Consider the following 23867-nt stretch of genomic DNA (forward strand, 5'->3'; position numbering starts at 1 on the left):
AGGCTAATTGGAACATTCAGGAAATCTCTAAACTACGCACTATGCATTTTTTCCAAAATGCATAGGCAATTATATACTATGTCTTACTTAGGGAGATGGCTTAATAATATAGATTAATTTTCAGAACTTGCCTTCTAACACAGACAGGCCCAAGGAGCAGGAGTGATAACAGAACGAGAGTAAAACATTTGTCATTTCCTCCATTAACAAACAGAAAAAATTAGTTTCTATAGTTTCATTCATGTAGGAAATAAAAATAGGTAGAAAATGAATGACAATCCTATCAAAGGCTAGTACCTGAAAACTTCAGATGTGAGGATCCTTACTGGGGTAAATGAGCCCATTTTTATAACAAAAGGTTGGAGGGCTGGGTTATAGCTCAATGTTTTCTTTGCATACTGGAAAAACAAGTTTCTGTTCTCATTCCTGAATATCAACCTGCCATATCCTTAGCTTTCAAAAAAACTTGTTCGTGCTTAGCAATTAGTTATTCATGCTGAAGTCAGGTTGTTAAAAATCTAGGTTTTCTTCATGCAATGGACTAGAGAGATCAACCCACTAGAACTTGTTGCTATATTACACATCCCAAAAAACTTAATTTATGAGAACTTGAAGTATTTAAAACATTTTAGATTAATGTGAATAACATGACACAGACTGTCTGCTTTATCTGAAATTACTTAAAAGATGGAATCTACCAGCAGTTGATGGACTTGTAATTCCTCATGCAAGTTCACACCTCATTGCTACTGCCTAAAACATTGAATGAGCCTTTGGGCTCTTCTGAGCAGTGTGAGGGAAAGCACCAACAAAATCCAGCCCCTAGAATAAGCCTTGCTACCCAAAGCATGGGCAGTAAGAAAATGCTTCTGCTTCCAAAGCAGGAGAAAAGGCAGTGGGTATTTTTTTTACATTAAAAACACCTTTGTGCTTGAAGAAATATGGTCCAGTATTATAGAGACAAATTAAGTTCTAGTTCCTTCCACTGACAATAGAAGTTCTAGTTCCTTCCAACTAACAACTGTCAAAAAATTGAGTTGCTGGTCTCAAACAGGATAAGCTTCTCTGTTCCTTCTCTTCACTTATTTCTAATACTGTAGTTTACTCTTCTTGGGGAATTTGTGTTTTGTTTTAGTAAACAAAAATCCGTGTCATATTTCATTTGACATTTTCTAAAAAATAACTATTTGTTTTAGGACACACCTAATGACAGAGAACTTTAAAAGGACTTTTTATATTGTCCCTGGCCTGTGGCTTCCAAGTCATTTTTCTTCTGGAGATAGACTGGTTTTTTTAAGTGATTAAGTTATGATTCTGTAAAAGGTGGAGCTTTCTGGAGAAAGCCTTCATTTTGAGGCATTGCTTTAAAGGGACTGCATTTCTTCTTGTCACAGAGACATCCATACTGTAGATCAATAGTTACACCGATTTACAGGGGGGATGAATTTACTTAAAATTCCTTTTAAATTTATTTAAAATTTACTCTTACAATTAAAGCTAAAGTAAAATGAAAAGGTAAGAAATTCTATGATAGCAATGCCATTTCACCATGAGTCAGATTTGGTGATACTATTTGCTATATATAAACAACTGGCACTTACTACATCCATCATATATTTTACTTTCAGTTGTGTCAGTATAAGACAATTCTCATATTTCATTTATACTCTGAATGAAATAATTGCAGAACCACGGGTGCCCTTCAGACTCACCAGTGCACTGACATCTTTATTGATAAGCATTGATTTTTGGCATTGATTATTGTATTGTGTGGTATAATCTTCAGTCATATTATTTCAGCCCAGCTACAACTGTTGAGTATTTTCTACTCCAAAAGTAAAAACTTTTCAGTGAATCCATATTGACTCACTTCCTTTGTAAGAAGGAAGATAAAATAACAATCTTTACCAGTGTAATCCCATCCAATTTCATAGAAAAACTAATGGATTTCTGGTAAGTGTTCTGATAAGGTTCATTATCTTCAGCCAGCAAAATAGCCAGGGATATTTTTTTAATTAGTGGAAACCAGCAGTTATCATGCTGCTTCTTACACTCAGAGGACAAACTATCCTGGATTTAGAGCGAATTAAGTGCTCATTGGTTAGTACAATGGCACAGCACCTGAAGACAGCTGTTACCAAAGCTTTGGTCCTGTTCTTTCAGCAATGATGGAAAAAATTACAATTCAAACAAAGTGCTTGCAGATAAATGTACATGAGCAGCAGAGAAGGGTGTGATCCAGGACCCTTCACACAGGAATGTGCCCATAATACATAAACACCTGGCTTCTATGCATGAGACTTTTTCCTGTAGCACTCCCATGGCTGTCTGTTTTTCTGACCTCTCTGATCTCTTGTCATTCTGGCATATATATGAGTGGGAATCTTCTGAAGCAGGTTGTGGAAACAGTGGAGGAAAATATATTATCATCCAGATACAGAAAAAACACTGAAGGCATTAGACAGATCTCATGGTTACTTAAGCAAAAAAGTTGAAGACCTCTAATAGAAGGCCTCTAATCAAAACTTCTACAAGTTCATAAATGTAACATGAAAAAGACTACTCTGCAACATAACATTTTTATTTGCAGCAGCAGCAATTAAAGGAGCAGCAAAAAGTACCAAAGACAGGTTCTTTTATATTGCTGTCAAATAGACAAAACTTACATAGTCATGTTGAACAAGCCATAAGCTGCTGTAATTATTCCTGCTTTCCTCACAAGTTGGCCTATTTTCCTAGGGAAAACATATTGCATCTGTTCAGGGTGATGCAGGGAAATACCACAGAAGGTAGAAGGAAGATACATTATGAGAACATGATGAAATGCACTTGAGAATTTTGAAACAAATACAGTTTCAGAAGCTAGTCCATATGTTACTACATACACCATCAAAATTGGATTTTCTTCTGCTTTCAAAAACACAGTCAAAACACAGAATTCCTATTATGTTCAAATATTCATTGAATGACATTCATTGAAATGTATTCATTGATTTACATGCAATATTACATTCTACAGAAGGTGGATTTTAGTTGGCTAAAAATACAGCATCTATTCACCATTCTGCATCCTGCAAATTACTGATATGCAAAGTACTCCTCTTGGCCATGAGGTGAGAAGTGGGGACAGACTTTGTCTTTATGCCTCACTGCATTCATCTATTCATTTTGAAATCTGTCACCTCGACTGAATGAGCAGTTTAAAAAAAGTAGAGTTAATCATGAAGGATCAAATCCATATCCCATCTTTCCTCAAGAAGAAATGTCATTGAGCTTGATGAGATCTCTGAGTACAAGTAGTCTGTTTGTTATTTGATGGAAATTTTACTTTGGTAAACTCTTTGTTATTTTGGAGAGGTTGGGGTTTTTTTCTGAGGTATGACTAGAAACTGGACTGGGATCTTTGCATGCAAGGGGAATTTCTAGCAGGTCTTTGTACCTCAATTAAACCTGTTCTTCTTCTGGGATATCTGTTTAGCAGAAAAGAGACCTCATAAGATGCAAAAGTAGTACAAACCACTGTTGCCAGTTTGTGGGAACATACCCAAATGTGCTAAGCACAGGGCACCTCCAGACAGCACATAGACTTCTGAAGTTTACAGTCAACTACTGTAGTTCAGAGAGCAGCTGGTCTGCTTTGGTCTTTAATGTGACTGTGTAGGATCACTGATAGCACTTCTGTTTTCGCTATGCATCCAGGAATCTGTAGCTCCTCAGAAGTTGTGAAGAATCATGTCTTTCAGCATAGAACTGAAATACCTGAGATACTTTCAAATAAAGTAAAACAGTAGGCAAGGAAGGCTGGCCAGCTCTGCTTCTGAACTCACAATAGACACTTGTGCATGCATCTGGTGTGTTATGGTGCATGTGTATCTCCCTGTCTCTGTGTCCAATATATCTGTAAAGCACACAGGGTTAAGGTGCTGACTGTCATGGTGCATGCACACATTTTGCAAGTATGGGTTACCAAAAGACCTGGGTTTATAACAGCCCAAGCTGCTGCATAGAGAAATACAACAATCATAAGTGTTTCTATGAGTCACCTGATAGTAAGAGCTGTATATGGCAATGGACTACAAGAACTGGAAATTACTTTCAGGTAATGAGGTTATATTGAATGAATGAGACTACTGTGGCAAAGAACGTGGTGGAAATGGTTCTGGAAATTAGTAATGAGCTACAGATTTTGTGCTATGACAATGGCTTGATAAGTCAGTCCTAACTAAAGGTTCCAGTTTGATTTTAACAGGGATCACTCGTTTTACTGTGGAGTGGTAGGTGATTTTTTGAACATTTTCTGTCACTTGTTTTCTAAATTGAGTTATAAAACTGAGCAGTTTAATTGTAAGAATCAAACTGCTGCTGTTAAGGGTTTTATCACAGAAAAGGCTGACAGATTTATAATTAATGACAGTGAAGCACAACAATAGGATCAACAAAAGTGAATTAACATACGTTGATTTCTATGTGAAAGAGAAAATTACACTGTAATTTAGGGCACTTCAAAATGGCACTTAAAACACAGAGAATTCTTTGGTCTTGACTATAATGTAGCTATTTCCTTTGAGAGTGGAAAGGAGAAAATTTACATGGCTGATGTCTATTTTAATGAGGCTTGCATCATTTTCTTGTTGAAGCACTTAAGCTTTCTCGTATATCTTTTCAGTTCAAAGACAGCTCATTTGACAGCTCAAATGTTGCATAAGTTTTCCACAAACTAACTTTGATGATCAGAACTTTTCATGAATCCAGAAGGTGTTCCTGCTGTACTGTCATCCTGCAAGTCCTCTCTTCAAATCAATGAAATCAAATGTCAGCTGCAATGTCATGCATCTGCTTACTGGATGCATGCAGCTGCCATTATAAAATAGTTAGCCTCCAACTAATTTCCAGATTGTACAGCTCATTCTGTTCCATAAAATTGAAAAAAGAGGATCAGGAAACTGGGGTAGTAAAGTAACTACTCTGTTCATCAGACTGACAAAATTAGCAGCGAATACAAAGATATATTTAAAAATACATTCACTCTTTATGCAAATCACTATGTTTGCAGCTTCAAAAACATACAGTGTATGTACAATACACATAACATTTCTGCAGAGAGAATCTGCTCTAGGTATTGAGAGAGTTTGGATTTGTTCCTTATGTATCTATATGAATGGTTTCATAAACTAGTCCTTTCATAAAATGCAGTCCTTACAGAACAAATTTTCTTCAAGGTATTTGCAAAAGATTATCAGATGTGATCTGAAACATATCTAACTTTTTTAATAAGTTGCAGCATGTTAGAAAAGCACACTCCCTTTTTCTGCACGATGTCACTCTGACTTTGAAAATCACTGAATGAAACAGAATAATTTTGCCATCTGGTAATGAGACTTCCCATCAAAATCTACTTTACATTGATTAAGGTATTCACCATTATATTTGAGCACCTGTTACAGTTCTGTCCATGAAGGAAAAAAATCCAAGAATAGCACTTTGACAAGATATTTTAAAGGATTTATTGTAGTAAATTAGACCATTAGTCTAGCTAATCCAGTATCCAGCCTCTAGCAATGGCTAGGGCTTCAGAATGTAGCTTCTGATTTGTATGTGCTCAGACAGTGAATGTTATTTCTCAGCTTCATGGTGATTTGTCACATGCATTTTAGAACAATCTTGTCGTGTTATGCTCAGATGCCAAAGTTATCTTGACTATTCTTTCAGAATATAATAATTTTCATTAATTATTCCCTTTCTGTGTCAATCTAAAGGAGCAGCTGCTCACTGTTATACAACAAATGAAATAAGAAGTAGTATCTTGTTATCTGATTATATGAAATAAGTGTTAATATGCAATTTGAGTAATAACTCCCTGCATTAAATCCACTAAAGGCAAGGAAAAAGTTCACTACAGTGTTGATTGAATATTGCAACAGGTGACTCCTGTGAGAAGTGTTTGGTGCTAATTGCAGAGTCATGGAACTACCAGCCCTAAGTACAACATGAAGTTAAGCAGACCTGAGTGACAAAAAGAAGTCTCCCAAAAATGGCAGAAAGAGAGACACTTTCTGCAGAAGCAGGGGTTCTGTCTCCTTTCTTCAGAATAAAAACCAAACTAACATAATTATTCCATTTATTACAACAAAATTTCTATCACATCTTTCATTTTGGAAGAATTAAATGCATTTTGCAACTGTGTTAAAGATGATATGCAGTGCTAGTGGTTGGATAAAGTTTTAGAGGTAGAATTTTTAAATACCTTGCACTAAACAGATGGTAAAGAAAATAATTTTAAAATTGTGAAGAAAAGTATATTATACAGATCATTCTATTGGAAATTCTAAAAATGCACCAAGTCCAGTAATATTCAACTTTTTACATGACAGAAATACCTGAATGATGAACTATTCCAGTGGTACGGTACCCTCACAAGGAAAGATGTGAACTGAGTCCTCACCTGGTTTGAGTTTGGGCTCTTTTTTTTTGGGGGGGGGTGGGGAGGGGCAGGGTTTAATTGATTTCTTTCCTTTGTTAAGTAATTTAATATATATGCAAACACATATCTAAATATTCCATATGTAAGTAGTAGCATTTCCATTCTATTTAACTTTAACAACAGTCAAATATATACTTGTTTGCTTTTTACTGTTCCTTCCATTATTCTCAAACCACAACCAAAAGCAAGCACACTTCATTATTCAGAATTAGCATGTCCCCAGACAGGGAGTCTTGCTACTTATGAATTACTTTTAAATAATTAAACAAGATAAAATGAAACAGCCTGGAGCAAGCTCCAGATAAGGTCTTCAGCTCCATCACAACCTAATGAGAAAAATGTACTGAGAGCAGTCTTTGGCTGGTGATAGTGGCATATGTCTGACTGCAGAGCCTCAGCAATGGCAATATCGACCTGTGTAATGAATATGTATTCCTTGCTGTATTCCAAGCAGCCTCATTGGCAAGGATTAAGGAATACTTACATCTTGAGAGACTTTTCCTATTACAAACTCTATAATAATGTTCAACAATATCTTATTACATACAGATACTACTTAGATGGTCAATATGAGACAATTGGTTCTGAAGCAGTAGCCAACAGCAGACTTGCTTCTTTCTACTTTCCTTCAATGACCAGAGAAGACTTGTGCTGGGTTTTGGAGAAAATGATCCTGAGATTTCAGAAGGGGCAGCTGATAAAATATCTCAGTTTTCTAAAGAACAAAGGAGGTGGTTTTGCTTGAGCCCATATGTTTTATATTTTCTCCCAAAGAAAACAGAGTTCAGGCATTTGTTGTAGGCCATTAAGAGTATCCAAGATGCCCAGTACCCTAGACAAAAATCATGATGGCATGCCACAATACTGCAGCCACTGTTTCCTTTAAAAAGGGTAGTGTATAATTCTGTCTTATTGATTGGAGTCTGCAGCAATCTGCCTTTCTCTGTGCTGTAACTTGTTGCCTACCTCTTACAAAGCAAACTGACCCTAGAGAGGGGTTGTAACCAAACACAGAGAATGAAGTTGTGCAGGATGACTACACTGTGATGCCAAAGAACATGCTGCTTCAGTCACTGGACATAGTGGAGAAAGTCTTGAGTCTTTCTGCCTGTAAGGCATAACCAGGGTAGAGGAAGCCTGAGGGCTCTCTGGTGAGGAGATGAGATGTGTGCAGGGTTGCATGCACTAAGGTATCTACTCAGTGAGGGAGTGCAGTCATTCTTGCGTCACATAAATTGTAGTGCACACAGCACCGTGTCATGCTAACTGCTGCTTGTATTCCACTGAACCATGGGCAAAGAAAGGATGCTCAGAGGAAATATTTTTTCATTCTGAGACATTTGGAAACACACAGTTTTTGCTAGTCTCTGAAAGGTCAACTAGAACTTGCATAATATTCCTAATTTTACTGTTTTCAGCTCTCACTCCAAAATTACTGCTGTGGTTCTACTTTTGGGTGAAATATGGCCAGAGTTCCCAAAGGATAACCCACATGCCATTTTCAGCCTGCAAAGCCTTCATCCCCACAATGGCATTTTGTAATAGTAGTATGGCATTTACCTGAGGTGCTGTATTCCAGGTGAAGGCCTTCATACAGTCACTAGTACTATTGCACATTCTTTTCATTGCATTCTAAGTAAGAACAGCCTCCCATTAAAAACTTTCAGGATCACTGAAGTGAAAACATACTGTTGAAGAAACATTACATATAGCCATAGCAACCAGTCAACTTCTGGTCAGTTCACAAATGTTAAATGCAAAGTACGAATTTAATATATTGGAAATTCTTTGTGATTCCTTTGGACCTGTGTGAGTTGTATTACTGAGTTTCTCACTGCATGCCTTGAAGCTCTGTATTGGCATCAGTACTGCTCTTAGATATCCAACACTCACTTCAGAGTTTCCAGTTTAGGTCTAATATGGAAAGAAGAGAGTTAGGACACCAATATCCTTCACAGTTATACTCTTTGTATGGAAGAATATCATAACTCCCTTTACACTGTTTCTCATGGAGGTGAATAGACTTTTTAACAGGATGGATTGTGTTTTGGCAAGCTGAAGTGGATGTACAGGTGGATATGCTGCAGAGCCCTCTAACAGAGAAGAGAAACAAAGGATTTACACCCACTTTTCACTGATCAAAGTTTGAAGTGGAGCCTCACCCCTATTTTTGCATACATCAAATGAGCTAGACAGGTAGTACTGCAGCCTGCTTGGTGGTCAGTAATTTTCTTTTGTTAGGTCCCTTTACATAGGGACCTGTCAGCTCATCTAAGTCACAACTTATATTACTACCCACTGGGCCAATTGCATACACTTGGACACTTCTGTTAGCATTCTTCAGTCACAATCTAAAGTATACTACTGTTCCTGTTGCAAAGCTTAGACAGAAAGGTGCCAAACAGTGTGGCATTTATTTCATGAGATTACAGTTCTTGATTTGAATTGAACAGTGTGGAGTCTTATGAAGAAAAAGGCCTTGTATTATTGTCATAAAACACATTTATATGCATCTGTATGTGTGCACACAGATTTATATTACAACTCATAACAATTCCACGCCACTAATCTGCTTGCCTGTTCTTTCCTGTAGCCCAGATGATTTACTGAATGCACTGAATGAGGGTATCAGCCGTGCTGATGTGATCATTACATCAGGAGGTGTATCTATGGGGGAAAAGGTATGCAAAATTTAACTTAAAATTAAAGTTCCAATATATGTAAGAATTTCAATCCAGAGTCTCTCATCCAAGCTATTACCTTTATATTAATGTTTATTTAAAAGGGACTTTTATTGGAACACTTACATGTGAATTACTTAAGAAAATAGTCTTCAAAGCTCATTCCCTTTGTTCTTGTTATTGTACTATAGTGTGACATAGTACAACAGAGAAGATTTTAGGTTTTTGTGTGAGTGATTTACGAATGTGTTTTTATTTAAGGAATGATTTGTGTGGGTGAGGAAGGTGCTGGGTTAATAGCACATGAAGGCAACAGTCTTTGTTTTATTTTTAGAGCAGGTAAAATGTAGCTAGAATTAAGATACTTTGAAAGTACTTAAAAAAAAACTGAGTATATAAATAACATTTTTTTACTCAGCACATCTGTTTCCTGAATGTGCCAAAGGTCTATCTGTTACAAAAATAGTTTTATCACATTTTGCGCCTGATAGTCCTACAGAGGCAATACAAATGAGACCCAGTGAGCTGATCTATTTGCCTTTTGAATCATTAACAGAATTGTTGATTGAGTTCCTGTTGGTAATCCCTGTGCCAAAACCATCAAAGAAAATAGGGATACACAGATGCTGGTGGGGCATAGATGAACCTGCAGGACATTTATTAATCATGACTTATGCGAAGGAAAACTCAGATTACTTTTTGATCCCAGGCTGAATCTGTGAGTTTGGCAGGTAAAATAAACATCTTTTATAACTAACAGATACTAAAGACAGTCATTAGGAGATGGGAAACATGAGTGCTGGTTTTGTTTACTTTTCTGAGTAGAAATCATATTGTTGGATACATAATGAAAATGGATAATTAATTAAACCAGTGCAAATTACTTTCAATTACTCTCATTGTCTTCACTATTCCTAGAAAAATAATCAAGGACAAGTACTGGTCTTTAAACTGGGAATGTGGCAACATAATACAGACACAGGAACACTAAGATGTGGCTGGACTGATGAATGGTCTTACAGACATTCAGACCTTCTGGCTCATTTCTCCCCAGTCCAAATTTGAGGCAACAGCATAAAGTCAATAGACTCTACATTCCACTGATGGTCTGCCCTCTGATACTGAGCTTTCTACCATTTTAATGAAATAGCTGTGAACATCCAAAAAGAAATAGAAAGTAAAAAAAGGGGTTAATGCAATTAATATTGAAGACTTCATGCCTGGCTGAAATGAGTTGCTGCTTTCCAAGTATTTGAACACACACAGATGCACAGAAGGAAAAAAAAAAAGGGGAAACTGCAAGATCGTTTCAGATTTACTGCTTTCAAAGCCTGTCTTCACAGATGACTGTTATGGCCTGTGTCTTTAGCCTCCCTAAACACAACAGATAGGGTACTACATCTTTAGGCACAGCAATTTTCAATAAAGACTAAAATAGTAATTTAATTCGTTTTAATAACTGGATCAGTTGTGTTTATGCAAAATCATTTAAGTTGAACTCATTTACAAGCCACCCAGAGTTTCTTCTTTCTAAGGAATGTTAAACCCAAACACTGTGAATTAGACTATTAGGCCCAAAAAAATTACAAAAATGACAGTATCCTGGAAAACTATGACTTCTACAGTACAGCATTGATTTTGAAAGTACTAGGAGACCTGTAAATATGCAACTAGATAGCTTCCATGGCAAAAGTTAAATACCTTGATCATTTCAAGTTTTAGCTTTTAACCATAAAGGTTTTCTTCCATCCTTGACAAAGAGAATGTTGTAGTAATAGGTATTTGTGGGGCACCCTAAGTTTCTGATGCTGCAAACAAAGTTTAAGGAAATACATGTCCTCATGGAATCAGTTTTGGCACCGAAATGTGTCTGTTCTTTACCTCTTCTTTTCAAAAACACTTTCTTTCAAATACTGGAAATTCCCTACTGGGCTGTAGCACTTTCAGGATATGCAAATTTTGATCTTCACTTGATATTAATTAATTACTTTGAATGCTTAGATGATGTAAAGCCACTTTGATGTTACTTAATTTTTTTTTCCATTTAAACAGGACTATCTTAAACAGGTGCTGGATATTGACCTTCACGCACAGATTCACTTTGGCAGAGTTTTTATGAAACCAGGGTAAGAAATCTTTCTGCTTAGGCAGCCTAGATGGAGGCTGCATTGTGCCAAATATCCTAGTGAAGTGCATCAGTGGATTTTGCTTTTCCAAATACACTATAAACAACAGGATAGATACATGTAGGAAAAGAAGCAAAATCAGTGCTCTTCAGATTAGTCATCATCTTTATGGGTGAAATTAACTGGAACAGAGATATTTTTTTTATCAGTAAAAAGATATTTCAAGGATAACTGTTGCAAGTCAGGTTTGGGGACTGGTGGGAAACCAGCATGAAATAAACATTGCCACAGACATCAGTGTGATCACAGAGCTAACACTGATACTACCATAAAATAACCAGGAAATATAAGGACATTAAATGGAGAGTTTGCTTAAAGAGTATCTCATTTGACTTCCAAATTTGCATAAATTATATTCCTACAAGCAGTTCCTTGAGAGAGGTGGAATGATAACTAATTTGCAAAGCTTTGTCTAATTGGCATATTGAACACAGTAATTTCAAAGTAAGCACAGTCCTTTATGTGTTTAGTTTGCATCAGAAAACTGTTTCAGCATTGCTTTCCTGTGCTGTGGCACTACTCATCAATGAGTCTGGAAGTGTGCTTTGTAGAGAATGAAAATTACGTGTGTTGAAAACAGAGAGTTCCCTTTTCTTCACAGTACAGGAGTGGAAAGATGTCTGCAGCTCTGCCTCACTCCCTGTGGAGGGTAGTTTGTTTGCAAGCTGGGTCAGCTGGGTCCAGCTACATAAAATCAAGCATAGCTTTGCAGAATGATTCCCTCTAGCCCAGAACTGTTGTCACAGAGCAGAGCTGCAAGTGGGTGTTTGCTGTGAAAACAGACAAATACTTTTACTGTCTCTGCATACAATCTGGTAAAGAACTCTGTGTGGGCTTGGTACTTGTGCTGCTCCTACCACCACCTCCCTTCCACAAAAGGAATGAGTGAGCTGAAAGCTTGTTTCTTCCTGTGGTGGATGTAGCCCAGGCATGGAAATTGCTCACTGCTTCTGTCATACTGCTACAACTGATGTAGGGAAGTCCCAGAAGCAGGATGTGCACTCCAGTCTCTGCTGCTGACAAGAATGGATAACTTGATTTAGAGAATTCAGAGTATTAAATTCTGGTTCTTGCTTACTTGAAAGCGAACATTCTTTCTTCTGGTGATCCCTCTGTACACCTGTAGCCATAAACTTTTAATAACTATCTAGAAAAACTTTAAGAAATTGTTTGGGTTTTTTTTCCCTAAATGTCCCTTTTCATTTTATGCCACAAGAAAGATATTTCTTATTGCTACCAAAATGTTTGGTCATCTGTTCTTACTGAGAATGTAAGCATTCTTTTTTTCATTGGCTGTAGTGCAAAAGCAAATACTGTGCCTTGCGTTTTATTAAGTGCATCTTAAAAGATTTCAGATTATGGTCATCATATTGGGAAAAAATCCCTTGAGTAAGTTCCAAGAGCAAAGTCAGAATTTGTTGTATGCCTGTATTTTGATGTGCTTCATGAGTGCAGAGTGGTTCCTAGGGTTTACCCTCCCTCCACTTGGTCTGAAAGTTGCTGAGCTCATGTAAGGTTATCTTGTCTAGCTGCACTGCAGAAGAAAGTACTGGAAGATTTTACCAGTGATGGTGTTGAAATGTAATATGAGAGTTCAGAGTTTTCAGTAAATATGAATTAGCAATTAGATTTTTTTGTACCTTGATTTGTGCACTGGTTATAACAGTTGGAGGTCTGGCACATAGTTCCCATCATGTTAGAGGCATTTTAAAACATGAACATCAAACACTAACTTGCCCTGGTAAAACAGGATATTGATGAGTCTTAGCAGATACAAAACTAGGTGATAATAATCAAAGTGTGGCAAATCTCCAAAGTTGTTTCTAGTCATAAACTATCATGTGCTGACCAGGTGGTAGTGGTCAGCTCAAGATGAAGCCAAGAAAACCAGCCTAATTATTGTTCCTATAAGATATAATTTCTAATGTTTGGAAGGATTATATTAACACAGGTGTACAGAATTCTTTTTTCATGGATGAGTCCCTTTCTTTGCCAGCCACATTCTTGAGCTGTCGCATTACTGTCCTATTGGCGTAACTCTTAACAGCCCTCACAGCAAGTCACCAAAGACCACTTAGCAGCTCTGAAAGGCAGTGAGAGCTCTTCATTGATAGACCTGGCTCTCACCTGGCTGCAGCTCTGCCCGTGTACCTGAATTTGTTCATCTGCAGACTAGCTAGCATTTGTTGCTCAGAAATACTCCTCCCTTGTCACTACTGCTGTAGGGACTGGAGTAAGAGAATTACTTACTAATGTTATAAAAAATTGAACACCCTTATATGAAAAACAAACACAGCTCCGTAATTGCATAATTTCAGTATTATTATTATTATTCATTGTTAATTGGCTTCTAGCATGAAGAAAATATTAGGTTTTTGATTGCTAGTTCATATCCTTTTAGATATTTCCTCTCCAGAAGCAAACTTGTCTAGAAGAAGTAATTATTCTGCCACCACAAAGAGAGAATCATGCCTCCAGTATCGAATAAGCAGCAGGTGTTAATGAACTGATGAGAGAGAGATGTCCTGTTCTGTTATCTTTTCCAAATGTTTTAAATAATACAATAATGTTCAGTCAAATTCTAATGCAGATATTAAAGAACTTTCTTTTTCCATAGCCTGCCAACAACTTTTGCAACTCTGGATATTGATGGTGTAAGAAAAATCATCTTTGCACTGCCAGGTAAGATGTTTTTTGGATTACTTTTGTTGCTGTGCATAGATGCAGTATTCTGCATGAAACAGAATAGTGACATTTCACAGCACCTATGCCTGGTGTTAGCCCCTAAGGAAGGTGCCTGTAAGATTTTCTCAGAAATTTCCAGAAGACATGGACTTACAGGGATGTGCTAAGGAGTTCTTTTTTCTCCCTGTCCTCAGAATTTTCTTGTACAGGTCTTATGATTTATTCCATCCAATAATTTCCTTACATTTTTTACAGGGGTATTTTTTCCCACAGCTCCCTCCACCTTCACCATAAATATCCAGTGTATGCAAGTCAGTGCATCCACTCTCCACACTGAAAACAGAGACAAAAATGAGGGCGTGCCAAGAAACGTGTCACGGAATATTTTTATTTATTATGCTCATACTGTGGAACCAAAAGAGGGCAGCATGGCTGCACCACTGCCTGCTGTGTGCCCTGGGAAAGCACTCATTCAGAATAAACACTTCCTTACAGATTTCTGTCCTTCTACATGAGGAGGAATTTATTTTATTCTTACTGCTGTGGCTTTCCATGAATTTTGACTACACAGGGAATCCTGTTCTTGATAAGCTGGTGGTTTTCAGATGTATCTCTGATGCTTCTACCCTCTCTTGCTTTAGTTGCTGTAGTACATTTTCTTCCAGGGGAGAGATCAATGGAGCATCTGTCTGATCACAGTATTTATTTAAAAACTGTGATCTAGGGAAGTCCAAATATGTAAGACAGTGGTGTTTGACCGGTGGTCATACACCTCTCTTGTGAGTCAACAGAAAACATTAAATCAGTAGGATTCTCCTAAGAATTTGTACTAAAGCATTTTGCCACTCTGTTAAGGAATTTAAAGTTATTTTTCCCTTGGTGTCTGGGAACCATTAGTCATGAATAAAGAGCCCTCTGAAGTACAACCAGTAACTATGCACAATTAACGCTGCCCCAGCCCCAGACAAATGTAGGCATAGGACAAAGGCAGTGGAAGAACAGAGGCAAATGGTGGAGCCTGAGGAGCATGGGGCAATTCAGAGCAGGACTTCAGCACAGCATCATCCAGAGTGTAGCTTTCAACAGCTGTGCCACATGCCCCTTGCCACACACCACTGCAGTCTGTACTGTATGCATGCACTACATGTTATTGCTACCGTATGCAAGCTTTTAGTGTCCTTTAGAGTGAAATTGCTATAAAAACATGAGTTTACTTTCGGCATTTCACTGAGTAAATCAAGAGGGCATCACAGCCAACTGTTCTTTGTCCTACAGGCAACCCTGTGTCAGCTGTCGTCACCTGCAATCTCTTTGTTGTTCCTGCGTTGAGGAAAATGCAGGGTATCCTGGATCCTCGGCCCACCATCATCAAAGCCAGGGTAAGAAGTTTGTCCTCAAAAAATTATCTGAAGATGTTAAAGCACAGTGCTTTGGGCTCTAAAAGACTGCTGTGTTTGTGGAATCTGAGCCCTAGACTAGTTCTGGCAGTGGAAGGACATTCACACAAATAGAGGTACATTCTCAGTCTCTCTGTTAATGGTAATATTCGGTCCCACAATTTTTTAGAGTTAGATGGCCATCTAATGGAACAAGATATACAGATGCAGAGGCAGCCATGTGTCAGTCAGGCAAGAAGGATGCTCCTGTTTGAATAAGACATTTGTTTTAGCCTATAGTAAAAAATGCAGAGTGATCTGCAAATACCTAGAGCTGGATAGTTCCATATTAGCAGTAGAAAATGCAAACTTTAAAGCCTTTTTGTTGCGTTGTTTATATCAGAAACCCACATGACCCCCACCCCTAAGCAATATAAATCCCTTAATCTGCTCACTTTTCTAATAAATCATGGATATTGTAATGCTATTTGATATAGATTCAAGGCATGTCATTATAATGTATTCTTCTTCTATTTTTGATTCAAGTAAAGTAACAAGGAATACATCACCTTTTGTAGTTTTCTTAGTGTACTTGGCTATGCACTTTTCTCTTACAGCTTATCGCATGTCTCTCTTTTGCCCTTTTTCAGCCATCCAGATTTTATCCCACAGCTAAAATATTCTAAAAGAGAGAGCAATTTTCAGTGACCTTCACTTTTGCATGAATCTTCCATTATGAGCCATCTTCTGTATGCCTTTTCATTTCAACGATTGGGCATTTTCCTTTTGTCAGAGCTAGCAGGATTTTGAATGCAAATAACATTTTTATCTTTATGCAATGTAATCCAGAGACCAGGCTTTCTTCTAGAGAAATACTATCTGTAAACCCTCAGTAAAGGAACAGCTTTGGAATATTCCACTTAATGCATGTAGACTCCTTCACACACTTTGATATTGTAATATCAGAGTTGTATTTCCTTAAATACTGCAGTGTCTGCCTTCTACAGCTTTTAGTCTTGCACTAGACACCATCTGACCTCAAAATGCAAGTTTTTGGAAAGACTGTTTTTAAGGAAAAACAATTGAGCAGATTATTCCATCTTTGACAGTGCAATGTGAATGCATGACATGTTCATCCTTTCTTTTTTAATCCTACAGTTATCATGTGATGTAAAATTGGACCCCCGCCCAGAGTATCATCGGTGCATTCTGACTTGGCATCACCAAGAACCACTACCTTGGGCACAGAGTACAGGTCAGTGCCCAGCCACACACACTGACAAACACTCACACACATCCTTGGCTTCCTACAGGTGTTTAGGAACAACCAAGAGGGTGCATATGGTTTCTCATAGAACCTTCTTCATGCAGACTGATTTGCTGACACACTTGTGCACTTGCATACACGTACATTGGTACAAAATTCAGTGCTAATATGACTTGTCAATTTAACCATCAAAACATCCTTTATTTGAACAACCTGCCTTCATACACATACACACAAAGACTACACCCATATGCCTGCATATGTACACACATTCCTTTTTATAAACATCCACTAAGCTTACTTGCAGTCAGGTGCATTTGTTTCCTTTTGCTGTTGTGCATGTACTAAACGAACAGGAGTTGGGGCAGAGGTAGGAGCAATACAAATAAAAGTAGTGTGATTTTAGCTGAATTGGAAAAGTAGAAAATATAGTAGAAGCTCTAGATGTTCTCTTAAAGAAGACTAAGGATTTATTAATCATGTTTACCACCTAGGAATACTTCTGGATACTCAGCTGCAGTTGAGTTAAATACTAGATTTGAATACTGTTTTAGCTATGTACTGCTGGAAAGCTGACTGTGACACTTTTGCAAGTGATTTAGGTACCTAAACAACTAAATGTCTTTTTGTTACATCCAAATTGTTCAACAAAAAGCACTATATTTGAATCTCCACTGGGAAAATATTAGTTCCTGACTGTTTACTCAGAAAGTTCTTACCATTGACTCTTAAGATCACACAGCCTCTGACACATTTCCAGGTATAAGTCATTACTTACATGTACAATTCACTTTGGTTTTGTTTTTTTGGTTTTTTTTTCTTGCATTGTGCATTGCTTCTTTCCCTACATAAGCAGACTGTCTGGAATGATTGTCAGTCTGGAAGTCTGAAAACAAAAAAACTAAAGGGAATGACTTTTTATTGCATTTTCATTTTTGTCAGTAAAACCAATGTGATACTGTTTGTATTTAGATTGTGTTGTGAAACTCAGTGTCCCAAAGAAACCCATTCTTTTGAGGTGTTATGTTACAGATTTTTACACAGACAGCCACCATAACCAGATCCAACCCTAGGATCTCACTGAAAAATGTAAAATCCAAGTGAAGGTTTGGAATCCCTCTTTGATTAGTTCTCAGGTTACAGCTTGAGCTCGGTGTCACTGGAGAGGGACTCCTACCCCAGATGGCACCCTCCAATTATACTTGTACCACCAGCACTTGATCCCAAAGTCCAATCACCTAATTCTGGTCAGTGGTCTTCTGATTTCTCTTTGGTTTTCCTTGTTGCTAGGCTGGCCCCCTTCTGAAGTTACCTTATGGAGTTGTTTCCTTGATCCTTATCTTCTTCATTCTGCTCACATTTGCCAGATTCAGCTAGTTCTGTGTTAGAGCAGCACTGATTTCATTGAAAAGTTTACTCTCTGGTCAGCTCTTTCGGCCTAAGGCTTCAACTACTTCAGCTGCTTGTGCTAAGCTGTTAATGTTAAACAGGAGGATCTGCAGCCCAGCAGAAAAGGACCTGGGGGGTGCTGGTCAACAGCTGGGTGATCCAGCATGTGCCCAGGAGGCCAAGAAGGCCAATGGCATCCTGGCCTGGATCAGGAACAGTGTGGCCAGCAGGGCCAGGGCAGTGATTGTCCCCCTGTACTCGGCACTGGGGAGGCTACACCTCAAATCCTGTGTCCAGTTCTGGGCCCCTCAGTACAAAAAAGACATTGAGGTGCTGGAGAATGCCCAGAGAAGGGCAATGAACCTGGTGGAGGATTTGGAGAGTAAGTCCTAGGAGGAGCAACTGAGGGAGCTGGGGGTGTTTAAAAAAAGGGAAAAAAAGGAGAATCTGGGGAGACCTTATCACTCTCTACAACCACCTGAAAGGAAGTTATAGCCTGGTGGGGGTCAGTCTCCTCTCACAGGCAACCAGTGACAGGACAAGAGGAAATGGCATCAAGCTGCACCAGTGGAGGCTCAGGTTGGACATTTGGAAGAATTTCTTGTTGAAAGGGTGGTTAAACATTGGAACAGGCTGCTCAGGGAGGTTGTGGAGTCACCACCCCTGGAAGAGTTCAAGAAACAATTGGACATGGCACTTAGTGCTATGGTTTAGTTGAAATGGTATTGCTCAGTCAAAGGTTGGACTCAAAGATCTTGGAGGCTTTTTCCAGCCTAAATCATTCAATTCACAAAGAATAATCAAACTTATTCTAGAACAGTATATTAAAAACAATCTAGACTGTGCTGATTTTAGTGTTTGTACAACTGGAATAGGTGTACAAATAGAAAAATAAAGTAATTTTGATAGGATTAGCAATTCACTAGGACAAGTTACATGGTACAGATACTGTAGAAGGCTGGATAGGAAAGCAGTCAGCAAAGGCAGTGATGGTTTTGAGAGCCAGTGTGGTGAGAGGCTGACTAACTCTCCACAGAGTTCTCTGTTTCCATCCACCTTGGAACAGCAAGATCCCAGCTCCATGAATAAGTTAGCCACATAAACATCTTCATAATAATAGTTTTTGTTTGTCACACGTGTTGCAGCATTTGGAACTAACTGAAATCTTAACATAAATTGTTCTCCCTCTCTCCTGTAGGGAATCAGATGAGCAGTCGTCTGATGAGTATGCGCAGTGCCAATGGACTGTTGATGCTACCTCCAAAGACAGAGCAGTATGTGGAGCTTCACAAGGGGGAGGTGGTGGATGTCATGGTCATTGGAAGGCTATGATGTCACCAGCAAGAGCGAAGCTTTGATGCATGTCCACATATCATTGACTGTATCCTGTAATATGCAACGGCACAGCTAGTTTTTCCGATTTGGATAAAAGTTGATCAGTATAGTCAACATCTTGAAATATATTTCAAACGGAATTTAAATAAATACCTTTTAAAAACAAAACTTTAAAACAAATCTTAACAAAGAAATTTATTCTGATTATATCAAAGCAAATTTTTCCTTTTCTTGCAATTGCTTTGTGTGTTCAATGCTAGTTCTAATAGCGGTAGCTTTTAGTAGACAGCAGTAGGTGCCTGCAGAACTTGTGTTTTTTCTCATCTTTAAGATACAACTACTTATGCTCTTAAAACAAGGCTGTCTGCTTATTTATACTAGCGTAGACAACACTTGGATTTCCCTTATTAGTATGCTTCATAACCGCTTCACAGAGAGCTTCTGCTTGTTCTTTATCTTGTATCTCGTGTTGATGTGCACAGTGCCAAAAGCAGAGTGGCTGCACTGGGAACCCAATGAAGCCCCGAGGTTTTCTCGCCTCGCTGCGCATTCAGGGATGTCTCTTGTCCCTGCAGCCACCCAGCTCAGTACTCTTGGGCAGTAACTGGATACCTTTTATTTCAACAAACAAAAAAATTGCTTCCTTAAGTGCTGACAGCCTTTTTAACCAATACATTTAAAAATGTACAGAACTAAAAACTAAAAAAAATCAAAGACTGATCTTGTACAGATATAAGTGTTACCAGCATTCGTGTGGAAATTAAATGAGCAAAGAAATAAAACTAATGTTAAACAACTCTGTACCATAACATTTTCTGTAATGATATTGAAACTTAAATGAATAAAAAAAATCCTCAATCATTATTTAAAATTTCACCTGTTCAGCCTTTTTGTTTGAAACAAAAAAGTAGTGATTTAAGAGGGTATTTGGGGTGGGGAAAGAGCACAGGGAAGAAGAGAAATAGTATGTGCAATCTAGGGCCTTCCCTCATGTACAGTGTCATGAATGAGCTGAAACTACAGTGAGCTCTCTCTCTCTCTCTCTCTCTCTCTCTCTCTCTCTCTGTCTCTCACCTCCCAAGGGACGAAATGGAAGCAGCATTTGGAGGCAGGGTGGGGTTACAATCAGACTAATCAGAGCTGGAGAATACTTTTTCCCCCCATCTAAATTGCATAGGAATTGCAAACAGCCCTTGTGCTGCCCTGTCTGGACTTTGATACAGTGTTCGTTTTCTCCTTTTTCCCCTCATGAGACAAGGTCTTTTCCGCTCCCACCATAATTGTGTATTTTGGTAGCTTCACATTTCATCTGGGATTAAGACCATAGCAGTACCCTACAACACCTTGCTTCTTGGAGTTCATGGATAAAAAGCTATCCCACCAACTCCACTTGTGAAGCCATAACATTTATCTACAGTATTTTTTAATACTTAGTCAGGGAGAACACAAAAAATTGGGTTTAAATCCTGACTGACACAGTGGATCAGAGATATAGTTCTATGATAACTGCAGAGGGCATCCCTCTGGCTGGTTTTAAAACTGAACTGTTTGCTGTGATACTCCCTGCACAGATCATTGCAGAGGTTGAAGGCAGGTGGGCATACACTGTGTTTGAAGGCAATCCAGGGACTGATTGCTCAGAGAAACAGTAACACAACTTGCTGATCATAAATTTTTGTTCTGGACTACATGTCCGCATTTGTGATCTCTCTGTGTAGCAGCTGGATGGTACCAAATTAAATTCATGGGTACTATTTTAAATGACAGAAGGAAGACAGAGGTGAGTTAACTCATCTGAGAAATAATACAGAACACTGCCTATTATAAACCAAAGGATTATTATAACATTGTTAAGGTTTATTATAGGCAGCATGTGTAATGAAAATCAGAAATTTATAAAGGACACCAGTAACAACAACTTGAGGGAAGATTGTTCATGCAATTGGAGATGCTAGACAAAGATGTGAGGAAACCTAGCCAGAAAAATCTTAGGTCTGGTTTACATTTACAAATGTTGCTAAGTTGGCACAATGCTGTGTATAATGCCTGACTACATTTAAACCATTTCTTGTCATGGTAACACTTTGAAACAAATGAATACATTGTAACAAGCCAAGCATTTAGCGGTTAATCAGATTTTTTTTTTTGTGAATCATTGATAGTGTAAACTGCTCTAGCAACGTTGTTTTCTTGTAATGGCCTCTGCTCAGTGTTCAAAATTTTATGCAAGAATATAAACTTTGTATTTACTGAGAGAGATGCTCAGAGCCCAGCTTTCATTAACACTGGAAGCTGTAGCAGTATGTTGGAGAGGAAATCCTGGGAGCAGTACAATAAATCATTCTTACAACTGTGTGTCAGTTATCAAGCTTAAAATCTGAAGAATTTGCCTTGTTTGTTGTAATATAAATGGATATAATTATTATAGAAATAGATGCATTCAAATTACATTTTTACTTGTAACATTCCCAACTTACAGTATCAGGGAAAGTTGGAAGCTTCAGAAAAGAAATCAAGGATAAAGGGATCTTCAAGTATGTGGTTACTTTGGTTCAAGGACTGAGACTTGGAAATGGAAATGTTATAAGGAATATTTTCCATGTTTTTACTTCTCTAGGTAAGGTTTTAGTGCAATCAAAATAATACCTTAACAACAAGAAGCAGTGCTGTCAGCAATGGAAGGTGAAGTTTGTATTCCAACAGTTGTAGTTTTCTTCATTTTACATCATTTTTCAGTGCATATACGTGGAATGTTCATGGGTAGAAATGTATGCAGTGGGGTTTCTGAGTCCCATTATCCAGCTGGGATAATCCTAAAGTGACCTGCAAAATCCTACAGTAACTTATGTATCCCAGTTACCTGGTACAAGCACCTGGACCGAGCCCATGAGTGTGAACCACCTCACAAAATTTGGCTGTATTCACTCAGATAAATACAAGAATTGGCTGGCCTCTTCCTAATACTGATTTCTATACTTTAATTACCAAAATTACAAAATTAATTCTATCTTGACATTAAATATGCTAAACATGAAATATCTTTGATCTGCAGGTAGTTATAACAGATTTGTATGACTCCAGAGATTACTAATTAGTATGGAATCTTTAAACTTTTTGATTCTTGTGCTGAAGGGTTGCACTTAAAACTGGATACTGCTTAAGGACAATATGCAAATGGAATCATCCAGCAGGTTCTGACTTTTTCCTCCCCAGCTTGCCACTGTGCAGCAAGTATAAATGTTGCCTTCTTACACAGGTCTCAGTCCAGTAGACATGCTTCTTGCCTCATGCCTGATAAAGATGGTTTTCAGGCCACAGGCAATCTGTACAAACTCTGCACCGACCACAGAAGTGCCTTGTGTAGTGGCTGGATCCACATTTTCCATCTGGTTGCCTTGGTTCAAAGCCTGTCAGAGCTGGGATGGCACTGCCAGCCTCGCTGCCTTCCTGTGGCAGCTCTTCAGGCTGACACCTCTGCCAGCACTTGCAGGGCAGGAACTACCTCTTGAGGTGGTACTTTGCAATGGGATATCTTATTTAGGAAAGCAGATGCTAGGCTAAGGTGATCCAGTACTTCTGATGACACTCTATTCTCTTCTAATACTTAACTTCTCAAAAACAGCACCATCATGTGAACTATTCAAGAGGTTTTGTGTAAAATATGAAAAAAATATATTAAATCAAAAAAAAAGAAACATACCAGAGCTTTATTTCCTTACCTGGAAAGGAATTACAGGCACTCTTACACTGTTAAGAGTGCCAATTCCAGGTATCTGATTTGCAGTTAACAAAGAGAAGACAAGGAAAATAAGGGTGAGACAGCAAAAAGCTGTAAGTATTGGTTAATGCTAAAGATGCATCTCAGGAAGTGCATAAAGACTGACTAGCAATCAAGTTCAATGGTTGTTTTAAAGGCAGAGTCTACTCCTTGGGTACATGTATTTGATACATTTGGATATATAGCTTTGTACTACCCCTGAGGAAATAAAGGTGGAAGAGTGTGAGAATGTCAGATGAGGAGTCAGAGCCCAAATCAGGCTACATTATCAAGCAAAAGTTAGGGCTGACAATTAGTGATCCTTATACCCTCACCTGACAGGAAACTCAGAATAAGAAGTAAGAGGGTAGATACTGAAATGCTCAAGCACAAAATTTGCTAAAAATTTGATTTTGCCTTAGCTAAAAAATTGATACTAGTTTTTAACATCGGGGGGAAAAAATCATGAAAATTGTCTGTCATTTTTGCTGGCACTTTCCAAACATTTCTAATAGGCTTTTATCTCAAATAAATTCAGGAATATATTCCCAACCTAATATTTCTTTTGTAAGCTTATTTTACACATTCCCCAAAATTCCAGATAAAAAAGCTCTTTGCTTGAGTGCTTTATGTCTACAGTAGTCTTCCTTTAATCTAAAGCCAAGTGGTGTTACTCCCATGTAAAAGCTGAAACCTAGGACTACAGGTTA

General features: G+C 38.1%; 1 protein-coding gene across 22 annotated transcripts in view; it reads left to right on the plus strand.

Annotated features, from left to right (window-relative positions):
- GPHN (gephyrin) overlaps nucleotides 1-20271 on the plus strand; it is a 285809-nt gene extending 265538 nt beyond the window's left edge. For all 22 annotated transcript variants that reach the window (XM_085062088.1, XM_085062093.1, XM_085062092.1 and 19 more), the window contains 6 exons: nucleotides 9075-9162; nucleotides 11215-11288; nucleotides 13966-14030; nucleotides 15309-15412; nucleotides 16568-16664; nucleotides 19264-20271. In XM_085062088.1, coding sequence (XP_084918214.1) covers nucleotides 9075-9162; nucleotides 11215-11288; nucleotides 13966-14030; nucleotides 15309-15412; nucleotides 16568-16664; nucleotides 19264-19397 — 562 coding nt within the window. In that variant the 3' untranslated portion in view covers nucleotides 19398-20271. The remainder of the gene's footprint in view (nucleotides 1-9074; nucleotides 9163-11214; nucleotides 11289-13965; nucleotides 14031-15308; nucleotides 15413-16567; nucleotides 16665-19263) is intronic.
- Nucleotides 20272-23867: the final 3596 nt, after the last annotated feature.

This window comes from Lichenostomus cassidix, chromosome 5, assembly GCF_008360975.1.
Source record: "Lichenostomus cassidix isolate B80296 chromosome 5, HeHo_3.0, whole genome shotgun sequence".
Taxonomy (NCBI): Eukaryota; Metazoa; Chordata; class Aves; order Passeriformes; family Meliphagidae; genus Lichenostomus; species Lichenostomus cassidix.